At 47.3% G+C, this 12,316-nt stretch overlaps 1 protein-coding gene across 3 annotated transcripts in view; it reads left to right on the forward strand.

The window, feature by feature from the left end:
- The window catches only part of PDE10A (phosphodiesterase 10A), a 475,244-nt gene that overhangs the window by 186,019 nt on the left and 276,909 nt on the right, over positions 1–12,316 (forward strand). For 2 of the 3 annotated variants that reach the window (XM_074333806.2, XM_074333805.2), the window contains exon 2: positions 8,683–8,817. In XM_074333806.2, coding sequence (XP_074189907.1) covers positions 8,769–8,817 — 49 coding nt within the window. In that variant the 5' untranslated portion in view covers positions 8,683–8,768. The remainder of the gene's footprint in view (positions 1–8,682; positions 8,818–12,316) is intronic. The other variant, XM_074333807.2, reaches the window with a different exon arrangement.

Below are 12,316 nucleotides of genomic sequence, written 5' to 3' on the forward strand. Positions count from 1 at the left end.
GACGAGACAGCCAGCCCGATGTTAGCCTTTTTAACAGTCTAGCTATTTACCTACTTTTCTAACAGTCTAGCTATTTACCTGCTGCTCTGTCAGAATGCTGGTAATAGGAGTAATAAGTTAACATTGCATTTGGATAGTTCTCCTCAGTTTCTTACCACTCTTTGACATCTGTGGCACTCTTAGTCTCAAAATGGCCCTGAGGAGAGCTGGAAAGATTTCACAACCTCATTTTATACATGAAAAATACGATCCCTTGGGAGATGAGACTATGTGACTTCTGTCTTTCTCAACTCCGACATCATAATTCAGTGAGTTTACATAAAGTCCCTAGTTTCCAAGGGGACTTTATGGCCAAGTCTCTGAGCAATCAGTCTTCACAGTGAGAAGCTCTGTGTATGCACACAAACAAGGGGACTTCTGTGCAGCGCTTTGCTGACTAATATTCCGCCCTTTATCTTCCTTTTGATGGACTGTGTGCTACCGACTTGAACCCGCAGCGCGTACTGAGAAGCCCGGGGAGTCCTGATTCTGGCATCATTTACATAATTCATGATGTGACTTCTCAGTGAAGTTCGTTCTTTTTTTTTTTTTTTTTGTATCTCTCGGAGGGATTGTATATTATTTGAATAAAATTCACACAGTGACCTCCAATGGAAAATAAAGAGATAATCAAACCTTGGTTCAATTCCTTGTTGGTTGCCTACCTTCAGAATTGGCTTAAAAGTGTTTAAGGAACAAATTGGAAGCAGGTAATCAGAACGAGCATCTCTCTGTGTTGTAAACAGAGCTCAAAATGAGCTCATTACAAGTCATGTCCTACCTCACTTCTCTGGGAAAGGCTAGGGGCTATTGATTTCCCTGCTGTTTCTAAAATACAGACTTTAAAGTACAGAACGGTTAGCGGCTATAGCAAAATATTCTCTGTTTTGATGCCCGTGAGATTCGGAGTTCACATGGCCTGCTGCGGGCTTTGGGGCACGACCGCCAGGACTTGGCATCACAGCCTGTGCGTCGGAGCAAATCCCTTAGCTGGCTGTGAGCAGTTTCATGGGAAAGAAGACAGTGAAAGTGCACTATTTGTGTGGACATGTCACGTCATAAATATAAAGGACTCGGAGATCCTTATAGACTAGAGAGCAAACAAGCTCCCCTGTCTACTGAGAACGAAGGAGAGAGAAGCAAGGGGAGAATGGGCAGTGGCCAAACAGGAAGTAATCAGGATTGTCCTGGTGAAGCTCAGAACTGTAATGCCATGCCAGACCCACCTCCTCTGAACCGCCAGGCCACTGTGGCTGTGCCTCTCACCCCATCTGCTGTGAAGTGGTTGGCTGTGTTATCGCGTGCCCCAGGGGGATTGTAGGGAACCAGAACTTGGAGGGTGAGGCCTAATCATTAGCTGTCTTCGCCAACGCAGAGGGTGCCCAGGGGCGAGGTCACACTTTGGTTACATTGAATCATTACGCTGAACTCAAACACAAGTGCTGTTCCAATTAAGCTTCTGGGTGCAAAATATACATTAATTTATTTTGGATCAAATTTTGTAAAAGAATTCATTCGATCAGTAGGCTGTGTTGTTTTACCTGCAAAGGTGTGACGTGACATTAACTCTGATTTTTCTGAATGCTCAGTAGACGTGAAACCTCTGAACTTTACATACACCAGACTGTACAAGATCTTACCTTACCTGGCATTGTGCTGGCATGAATGTAAGTTAAAATGAACCTTCTAACCCTTGTGTTATAGTTGTATACAGATGGAGCAGGATTAGGTTAGAGGGAGTTACCTCTGCTTTTCCACAGATAACGGTGAAGGAGCAGTGTAAGCCCATGGTATTTGCTTTACACCATAGCACTGGGCATCCCTGGGAAAGAGATTTCCATTAAGTTTATCTGACATCAAGATGAGATTAATTAGGTGTCATTATCTGACATAATCATGTAAATGATTCTGTACCACTCCAAAAATAGGGAGGAAATACACATTTGATTAAACGCACAAATTCATGGGTTAACACCCATATAAGAAATCACCTTGGAATCCCTAGGATTAGAAAATAGTGTAATGCCATGAAGTCTATAATTTCAACAATAATTTATAGCTAGCTGTGGCAAGATAGTCATAAGTAGTTCTCAGAGGGAATTTTTAGCAGCTTTAGGAATTTTATTACAGCCTTTGCTTCTCTTAATTTATGTATCAGTATTTTATTTGTAGGCTATTTTTACTGTGTCCCTTAAAACATTACAATCAATGAATCATTTAGAAGACATGCAAAAATATATGAGATGGTGTTTGCAGACCAGTGAATCTGCTAATGGGAATTGCAAGCTAACTGGGTGCAAAGGCAGAGACTTCCCTCATACCTGAATGCATGTCTTAGGGGAAGTCCATGACTGTCCTTCCTACTCTGTTTACTTTTCCTACAAAGGAACTGTTTACCAGAAAAAGCATCTGGATTCTATTGCTTTTTAATTCATTGTGCACCACTGATGGAATCTGGAACCACTTATGATGTCAGAGTCTGTAAGTGGTACTTAGAATACAGATAGGAAATAAGAACGACAGAATGGGCTCTCTAGAGCAGTTGGGGAGTTCAAGAGTTCCGTCCTTCTTAGGAAATTCTCTTGGATCTTAATTCATATTCAAAGTATCATACATCTTGATGCTTCATAGTGTTTTCAAGTTAAGAAGTAATGAATTGGATTGGGGATGAGATCATTCTTTACCAAACACCCAAATCAAATATTATTGAAGTATACTTTCCTAGCTTAAGGTTTACGGGAAGTGCTGAAAATCATAAACCCTTCACACAGGGAAGCTGGGGTTGCCAGGACATGAAAGCACTTATAACTTTGCCCTCCTGTCCCACCCTCAGGGGCCAGTTCTAATCCCAATAGTGAGGCAACACTTTTTTTTTTTCAATGGCTCAATTTGAATTACAAACTCCTTCTTTATAATGAGTCAGTCTCTCTTCCCATTTAACTTTTTAAATCCTGTGCATTAAAAAAAGTCTAATATATTACTGTTCTGTATGACGTTCTAATTTCTAATACTAGTTACAGACAACCATTCAAACTCTCTGTGTGGTTGGTTTTTGCCACGTTAAAGATTCTGCGTGAACAGTCAATAGCCTCCTTAAACCCGGGAGCTGAGAACAACATGCATATGTGGCCTGACCAGAGCAGAGGATGCTGGGACTATCTTCCGTTTCTTATGACTGGACTTTCATTAATTCACCCCAAAATTGCATTACAACTCCCTACCTCGTAGCAGTCACATCACATCATCAGGTCATACTCAGCTAAAGACCGCCAAGAATGCCCGGCCGTGCTTTTCTTCATGAGGATGACGGTGGCTCCAGGTCGGCCACATCCTTGTTGTCCAAACGCGCTTCCCAGGGTGTTCCATTGATGGTGCTGATTTCAGCCACCGTGTATTGTTTATTACTGGTATTCACATTCAAACCAGAGGTTTGGAAACACCTCACAGGACACATGAGGAGCTGAGACTTGATCATAGGGTAATTGCAGGTAGGGTTTTCTTAGTCCCATTTTCTGTTCCTTTTTGGCTGCTGTTGGCACCAAACAGCATCCTTAGGTCAGTGCTGCTGTGTGGTTTCCAGTTTGCTCCGTGCCTGTTGCTCAGGTTAAGGACACAAGTAGGGCTGAAATCCAGCCCATTCTGTCCTCGGGAAACCACACGTGCTGGCCCGGGTCTGCTTCTGCTGCAGACAAGGGGCTCCTCTTTCTAATTTGCATATCGCAGCATCTGTGAGCCCGTGGTGACCCTCACTGTGGGGACACTGAAATTCTGAAAAGAATACAGAAGTCTGAACATCATCCCAAAGTATATGTGGGCATTTTCTTTAAAAAACAATCAAACATTGTTGACAAGCTTAGAACAAAACACTGAAGCATCCTCCACCCCCCCCGCCCCCCCGCTCTGTCTTGCTACCAAGATACAACCACTTCTAAGCCTCTTCTTTCTGCTTTTAGGTATTTATTTCCCTTTTCTAAATAATATATTGCTATTTCTTGATGATTTCTTTGTTTTCAGATCAGCTATTGAATGTCTGTCATGAAAGTGAGGATTGAGTTCTCTGGGCAGATGAGGTGAGGTCTGCTTTCCAGCTCTGGGGGCTCTGTGTGCCGCCATCGCCATCACTGGTTACAGTGCTGGCATCTGTGTAAATGTTCCCCGTGCCTGAGCCGAACAGTTACTTGGACTCCGTTTTCTCTCTTGTGCAACTTTTATTTTCCCTGCAATTAATATTAACCGTGTTTCTCATGTGCTTAGTTTTTTCAGCTACACTTTGGTGTTTTTTATTTTTTTTTAATGCTCTAACAGATCTGTCACAGATAAAAATGCAGTTTTCAAATTTACTCCAAGCCCGTTTGGAGCACTCCGTCTAAACACTCCATGTCTGTCCCTTGCAGCAGCCCCCCCTCCCCCTGCTCTGCTCCACGTGAAGGGCACCGCCGGCCGGTAGCACACATGTTGTCCCAGTGCTTCTGTTCCCATCATGCCGGGAAGTCTGTTTGCATCTCCCGCTATGTCATGTGTCCCTTTGGCTTGGTTTACCCCTACATGTTGGCAGACGACATTATGTAGTGACTTCCTGGGAAAAGAAACTTGGGCGGTAAATATTTTGAAACTGTGTCTGTCTTAGAAGAAACTATAGGGGAAATGCTTCATGACTTTGGATTTGACAATGATTTCTTGCATATGACACAAAAAGCATAGGCAACAAAAGAAAAAGGGGTAAGTTGGACTTCATCAAAATTAAAAACTTTGGTGCATCAAAGGGCACAATTAACAATGTGAAAAGGCAACTCATGGAATGGGAGAAAATATTTGCAAATTATATATCTGATACGGGATTTATATCCAACTATATAAATCACTCTTACAACTCAACAACAAGAAACGCAACAACCCAACTAAAACCTGGGCAAAGGACTTAAATAGACATTTCTCCAAAGAAGACATACAAATGTTCAAGACGTCCATGAAAAGATGCTCAGTATCACTGAGCATCAGGGAAATACAAACCAAAACCACAATGAGATCTAACTCACTCAGTAGGATGGCAATTATTTTTTAAAAAGAAAGAAAACTAGTGTTGGTGAGGTTGTGGAAATATTGGACCCCTGTGCTTTATGGGTGGGAACGTAAAATGGTGTAGCAGCTGTGGAAATGGTATGGTGGTTCCTCAAAAAATGCAATGTAGAATTCTCCTATGACCCAGCAATCCCACTTCTGGTAAATACTCCAAAAGATGTGGAAGCAGGAGATTGAAGAGGAATCGGACATCCACGCGCACGGCACCGTTCTTCACCACAGTCAAAACGTAGACGCAACCGTCAAGGGATGGATGGATAAACACATTATGGTCTAACCGTACCGTGAAATGTTATTCAGCCTTAAAAGGAAGGACATTCTGACACATGCTACAACATGGATCAACCTTGAGCATTATGTTAAGCAAAATAAGGCAGTCGCCAAAGGAAAAATACTGTATGAGTCCACTTATATGAAGTTCCCAGTGTGGTCAAATTCACAGAGACAGAAAGTAGGTGGTAGTTTCCAGGGGCTGGGGGAGGTGGGGTGCGAGTTAGTGTTTCATGGGGACAGAGTTTCAGTTTGGGATGTGGGACTGTTCTGGAGGTGGATGGTAAAATCACACAACGATGTGAATGTACTTAACACCACAGAACCAAACACTTTTAAATGGTCAAAGTGGTAAATGTAATGTTATGTATGTTTTACCATGCCTTAAAAAAATGCGGAATAGTCATTACAAAGCAAAGATGTTGGTGTATGGTATTTCATTTTATTTGGACATTCAAAACCATCATGAGCGCTTCCGCCCTCTTACTTTTCTTTGTCTTCACCCATCTCTTCCTTTTCCCTAAGCATAAAGGAGGACTGTCTCCCGTCCTTCCCTGCGGGGCAGCACTCTTAACCCTTCATCCACTTCCCTGGCAGCGGCCGGGCTCGGAACCCTGGCTGGTCTTGTCCGTAGCGTCAGTCTCCGTCACCAGCGGCTACTCGCCCCCTTCCTGAGCCCGTGCTCGGCTCCGTTAGCCTGTGGCGGCCTCCTCCAGCATGCTGTCCCCAGAGGCCCATCCGGCTCTCTGCTCTGCACCTCCAAACGTTGTCCTGGCCGTTCTTCTTAAACTGACTCCCACCGCGCGCGCACACACACACACACACACACATACACACACACGCACTATTCCGACTGCTCTCCCAGAGCGCCAACCTGTCAGTCTGTGAACCCCGCATCTTTTTCTCGGCACATTCCTCTGAAACCTGCTGACAGCAAACGATAGCATTGCTTCTACCTTCCTCATACAAGGCGTTGCCGCCTGCACACCAGCCCCGCTCCCTGGGAGCCCCGGTGGCTCGCTCTCTGCCTTGCTCTGCTGTATGCGTGAATATTTTCAGAGAACAGAAGGGAAGGAAGGAGCTTCTACAAAGCAATCGCACTAGGAATTTCACAAACCAAATCAATAGTAAATAGTTTGTGCATGTTGCAGTTGTGGAAATTCATAACGCAGGCCTCAGTGCCAAATGTCAGGAGGCCCCTGACCCAGGCTGAGACCGGGCCTGTGCCTGGATACCTGGGGTGTGAGCGGGCTGGCCCAGAGAAGGACTCAGTGGTCTCTGTGAGGACACTTGTGTTCCCATTGCTTGTCCTCCGCATGGGACCCTGCTCTGTGGTCCAGGCCCCAGTGGGGGGGGGGGGCTTTTTGTGGTAAACGAGCCTGTACCTAATATGACATTGAATCCCAGGCATGCTGCATAGAAGAAAGGGAAACATAACTGCTTGGCAGAACAGCATAAGGCTGGGAGAGAGCAGCTTGCAGTAGGAAGCTGTGTGGTTCCACAGCAGAGGACACAGGTGCTGGGAAGTAGGACGGAGCCCCACACCTGTCAGAGTGCAGCGGCCACAGGACGGGCGCTGCCGGCTGTGCTGCTGTGATCTGATAGTCAGTCTGCTGCTCTGCGGCAGGCAGCTGCATTCCTTCCTCTTTCCTGGGCCTCCAGCCATCTGCTTGGTCTTCCCTACCCCCGACCCCTCACTGAAACGCTGAAGGAGACTTTGTGGACGGGTGTGCACGTGAGTGTGTGTGAGTGTGAGTGTGTGTGTGGTCCTCTCCACCTCCACACACTCTCCTTCTCCCCTGCCCTCCCCTGGAATCTTTTATTTCTCTACAGGTTGCTTTTCCTTCAGGAAAACATGGTCTTGTCATTGGCCCCAAATGCAACATTCCTGGAACCTTCCAAGTGGTGGATTTGGGGGGAAAATGTCTAAATATAAGATTGGCTCAAATTTAGATGATGGTCATCTGACGCACACGCAGGTTCTGGTGGCTGAATTTTAGCGCAAGAGCCAAGTGTGGTTCTAGGGTGAATGTTTCTGGTCTTAGCACCTCAACACTTTGAAATCCTGGTTTTCATCCGTATGAAAAATGGTTGCTAATCTTAGAAACCTGTGTAACCTGTCTGTCTCTAAACCTCAGCTGGTTGTAGATGAATAAGGGCACAGTATCGGTGACGGCACATAAACCCCACGCAAGTGTCACCAGCTTCCAGCCCCACAGGCTCACCGAGGGGCCCCGTCCACTCTCCCTCTGCCAGCATCTGGGCGGCCAGCCTCTGTGGTGGCCCCTCCCCCAGCCCTGTCCACACCTGGGCTCCTGCCAAGTGCAGACCCACCCTGTGAGGTCCGCCGAAGCCCCCAGTTCACACAGAGCCTGCCTGCTCACCAGAGCTTTGCAAAATGGGAAGGAGAGCAAACGTCCGAGGGCATCCACTCTCCACGGTCCTGGGTGGGGCATCCCAGAGCCCCTGCGCAGAACCTTCTGGGTTCACACACACATTCTTTTGTGCCCCTGCACTGAGAGGAGTTCACAGCCGGCAGTCACTTTATATGCAGAACAAGCCGGCCCTCCACCCTCAGACTCTGGGCAGACTCCAGTCTCCTGAATGTGTGAATCAACAGATTTCCCTCTAGGGCCCCAAAGAGTCCCTTTGTGATTCGGTTCCTGTTCCCCTGTTCTTACAACAGGCCCCCTGCTGATCACCCCTGGGGTGTAGATGAAAACTGCCAGACACACTCACACATCATGTGTCACAAAAATGCACTTGAGACCCACAGGTCTGACAAGGCAGACACAGTTGCTGGGTTGCTCTGAAGCGCTTTGTAGCTCAGCTGAACGTAGGTCAGGGCTGCACTGGACAAGCCTGCGAGTCCAGCCTTCACCCTCACCCCCCCACAGGCCTTCATCTCAGCACCCACCCACCCCCACACACACTCACGGCCCCACATCTGAGGTCTGGCTGGAGGTGCCAGCGAGTGCAGCTGACTTGCAAACCCCTTAGGAGGTCTGCCAAGTGAAGTCACTCCTACAGCCCCTCCGTGAACAGCACTCAGGGTCCCGACATGGCCTGAGGGTGGGTGCTCTGCCCGGTACAGCTCTGACTCCGCAGCTCAGAGCTGTAATTGGGTGGGTTTGTGTGTGTGCACCCACATCAAGGGTCAGTGGAGCCCGGGTCACACCTACTCCATAAAGGATTGCTCTGTGATCGGAGACTCCAGGGGGTGCCCCGCTGCCCATGACGAGGGGGCATTTCAGCAGTCATTGACACTGATACATGTCTCGTTGTTCTCTCCAGCCAGCTGCCTTCCCTTCACACTTCAGAGTGGAAGCAAAGGACCTGCTTTGCTGACACTGAGAAGCAGGACAGACACCCGGGAGCAGATGAGCAATGACCCTGCAGAAAGCAACCTGGACTCCTGCAACGCAACAGGTACCAAGGAGCTGCTGGTGGGACCCTCCGTCCCCTGAGACTATCCCTGCCCTTCTCCCACATTCTCTCCTCCTTCTGAGCAGGGCCTGGTGGACAAGTGGGCAAGACCACTGTCCGTGGCGGGGAAAGCCGTGGGGATGCTCGGTGCTAGAGCAGTGTTTGGAATGTAGAGGCAGGCTTGCCTGAGTTCTGGAAGACACCTGTATGCTTTTTCTCCTTTTATTTACTGAAGATTTTCTATTTTTGAGGATTTGTTTGACCGATATACATCCTTTTTACCTTTTGCAGTTTTTGAAGTTAGGTCTGACACTGATTAACACCACCGCCAAATGAGTCATTTAATGTCACAGTGAAGAATAACAGCCCTAATCACCACCAAACAGTGCATTTCTTGTATATGATGGCTTTTATCGCTGAACAAAGTATCTACCGTGTTTCCCCAAAAATAAGACCTAGCTGGACAATCAGCTGAAGAGCATCTTTTGGAGCAAAAATTAATATAAGACCTGGTCTTATATTACAGTAAAATACGATTGGGTCTTGTATTACTTTTTGCTCCAAAAGACACATTAGAGATGATTGTCGACCTAGGTCTTATTTTCGGGGAAACACGGTAGCAAAAAGTTCTTGATTTATTTGAAATTTTTCGTGGAAGGGGACTATTAGAACTTTGGAACCAAAGTTTCTAAAATATGAAAACAGATGTGCTTTTCTCTGTTTCTAGCACAGAGAAGGCGGTGGCCGTCTTTAGAAGTGACCACTTTGTATGTTTAGGCATGTTTAAAATAGCAAAACCGTGACAACTTCTCAGTTGTCTGTTTCTGTGTATTCATTGAAACCCAGGGGACTTTGTGCAGAGCCAGTGGAGGACTCTGTGTAGCTGGGGTGCTTCTCGAAGGGCGATGCCCATTCATTCCTCTGTGAATAGTATGTAGCCCCTGCCATATGCAGGTTTCACTCTGAGACCCGGGAACCCAATTAGGACCAAGATACGGTCCCTGTCTCCACGGGCGCATGTCCCAGCTGGGGAATAGAGAACACAGAAGCCAGAAGATGTCGGTACCATTTTGAAGACACAGTTGGCGGTTCTTGCTGATAGATTGGAGGGAAGTGCAAGGAAGGAGAGAAAAGGAACATTCCTAGCTGGCTGTTTGGTTTGGTCTATTTGCTGTGATGGGTGAGCAGGGAAGATGTAGGTTTGCGGAGCGGGAGCACTGAGGGCCGTGCTTCGGGCGTGTTGAGTGAGGAGCCTGTAGATCGATGTCCGAATGATGCAGAGTGACAGTGGATGGTGGGATTCTGTGCCGCGGTGTGGGAGGAGCTGAGGGAGGCAGAAGACGATGTACATACGGTGCTCGAGATCTGGTGGAGATCGCCTAGGGACAGCAGTGGCATGAGCAGCCGGGGACTGAGCCCGCCGCACTTAGAATTCATTTCAGGAAGTGGAGATGCACCAGCAAGGTGAGAGGAAGTAGGGGACCAGGTGTCTGGTGGCCCAGAAACCAAGAGGAGGAAGCATTTCCAGGAGAAAGTGAGCAAGTGTGATGAGCGCATCGGGGAAGTGAAGATGGGACTGGGCAATGTGGGTCGGACCTCGACGAGGGCTGGTGAGGCAGGCGCAGGCGGAGAGCCTGGCAGAGACGTTCCCGGACAGGGTCCAGAGAAGGGTGGAGGCAGCGAGTGTCGAGAACGCTTCCTGTGAGTATCGTTTCACAGAACAACGAAGTGGGACGGTAGCTGGCAGTGGTGGTTGGCGTCAAGAGGGTTTGTTTATTCTTTAATACGGGGCAGGGCAGATTGGCTGAACCCCAGTAGCAGCAAAGGGGACCACCTTACAGCCAGGTGGAGACTGGCTTGTCTGGCCAAGGATCAAGAGGAAACTCAGTATGTTTCTTTTCAGCCTTGATCACGGGCCAAGCCTCTTTATCATCCATTCGAGAGAACTTAAAGGAAAAAGGACCCCAGGAAGCTGCCGGCAGACAGACACACATGCGCGCGCGCACACACACACACGTACACATTCAATTCCAATGTCAGATTCAATTCCAGTGTGGAAATCAATAATAGCGTCCTTACTTCATTGGGTAGCCACTTGCCCTGTGTAGCTATTGTAATTTAAGTGCATTAATTTTCAGTGAATTTAAAATTCAGTTTGTGCATCACACCGCCACGTCTCAGGGCTCCGTAGCTGCACACAGGGGTGGCCGCTTGTGGAAGCCCACAGAAGTAGACTGTTTGCACCGCCACACTCTGCTGGGTAGTGCCGCTCTGAATCTTCAAGGAAAGCATATTTTTAAAGAAAGATTAGCATGGGAGAAGAGATGTTTGTTGGAGAAGGGAACAAAGTAAATGTAGGAGCGATTTGAATAAAATCCTGAAAAAGTGTAAGAGAAACATGGTGAGGGCAAGACCACGTCTCTGAAGTGCTGGGAAACCCTGAATTGTAGGTTGCCCGTGAGAACCAGGGACATAAGGGCCAAGTGGACAGCTACTAGCCAGGGCTGAACGTGAGAGGAAAACAACTGAGCCAGAACACAGTAAAGATACCATAAACGAAACTCCAACAATTATAATTCCAAATTTTGTTTGTATTACAATTCAATTCTTAGTAACCCAACACAGGAGTCCCCTGAAACCGAGTGGACTCATTTCCAGAGGCACTTTCCACCCCCTCCACCCCCACACATGTCCTGAATGGTGGGCTTATGAGCACCTTCAGGTGTGAGTTCTGAGGCTAAAAGACGCTGCTGCCAGAAAGATGGAAGGCCGCGAGGGAGGTGGGTCTTTGCGTCTCAGTTCAATGATCTGGTTGGGACCCCATTAGGAGGGGCCCTGACTGGAGACTGAGGACCCCGAGACCTGGCTCTGAGCAGGGAGGAGGGGCCCATGCCAGCCCCATTTGGAGTTGGGCCAGTCCAGGGCTGGGCACATGTCAGCGGCAGCAGCCTGGCTCAAGGTTCAGGGACCAAAACGTGGCATTTGATGATTACTGTTAGCACCCTTTTAGCTACATTTGGGGTCAAGTAGGATTTTCTGGGCGTCCCCCAGGAGTTCCCACAGTTTTAAGATTACTGCTTCCATGGGGAAATATTTTCTGTTTTAAACAACTGATGTTGAACACACTTTGGATTGCAACTTTTGTATGGTAACACCCCCTAGATCGGATTGCAGGCTTCAGGTTTTCCAGAGACGTAAGTAAATTCGAAACCACTTACTCTGATAGGAATAGCTCTGGGCTTAAGGCAAAGAAAAATAGTTCATCTTCTGAAAAATCTGCTCTTCTCTGAATGACACCATGAAAAATTGTTATTCACAAGTCTTTTTCTCCCTAAAATCTAGATGATCAATGAAAATGAGATTTTAGTATTTTCCAACACTGGTTCCCAAAGGATCCTTTTCTCAGGTAATCTGAATTAATGAGTAGGTTTTCCACTTGGCTGCTGGGAAGCTCCCAGCAAAGTGTACTGACTGAATCACAGTCTTTGAGTTTTAATGGAGA

The sequence above is a fragment of the Rhinolophus sinicus genome, chromosome 2 (assembly GCF_057876585.1).
Source record: "Rhinolophus sinicus isolate RSI-liver-muscle chromosome 2, RSI-T2T, whole genome shotgun sequence".
Taxonomy (NCBI): Eukaryota; Metazoa; Chordata; class Mammalia; order Chiroptera; family Rhinolophidae; genus Rhinolophus; species Rhinolophus sinicus.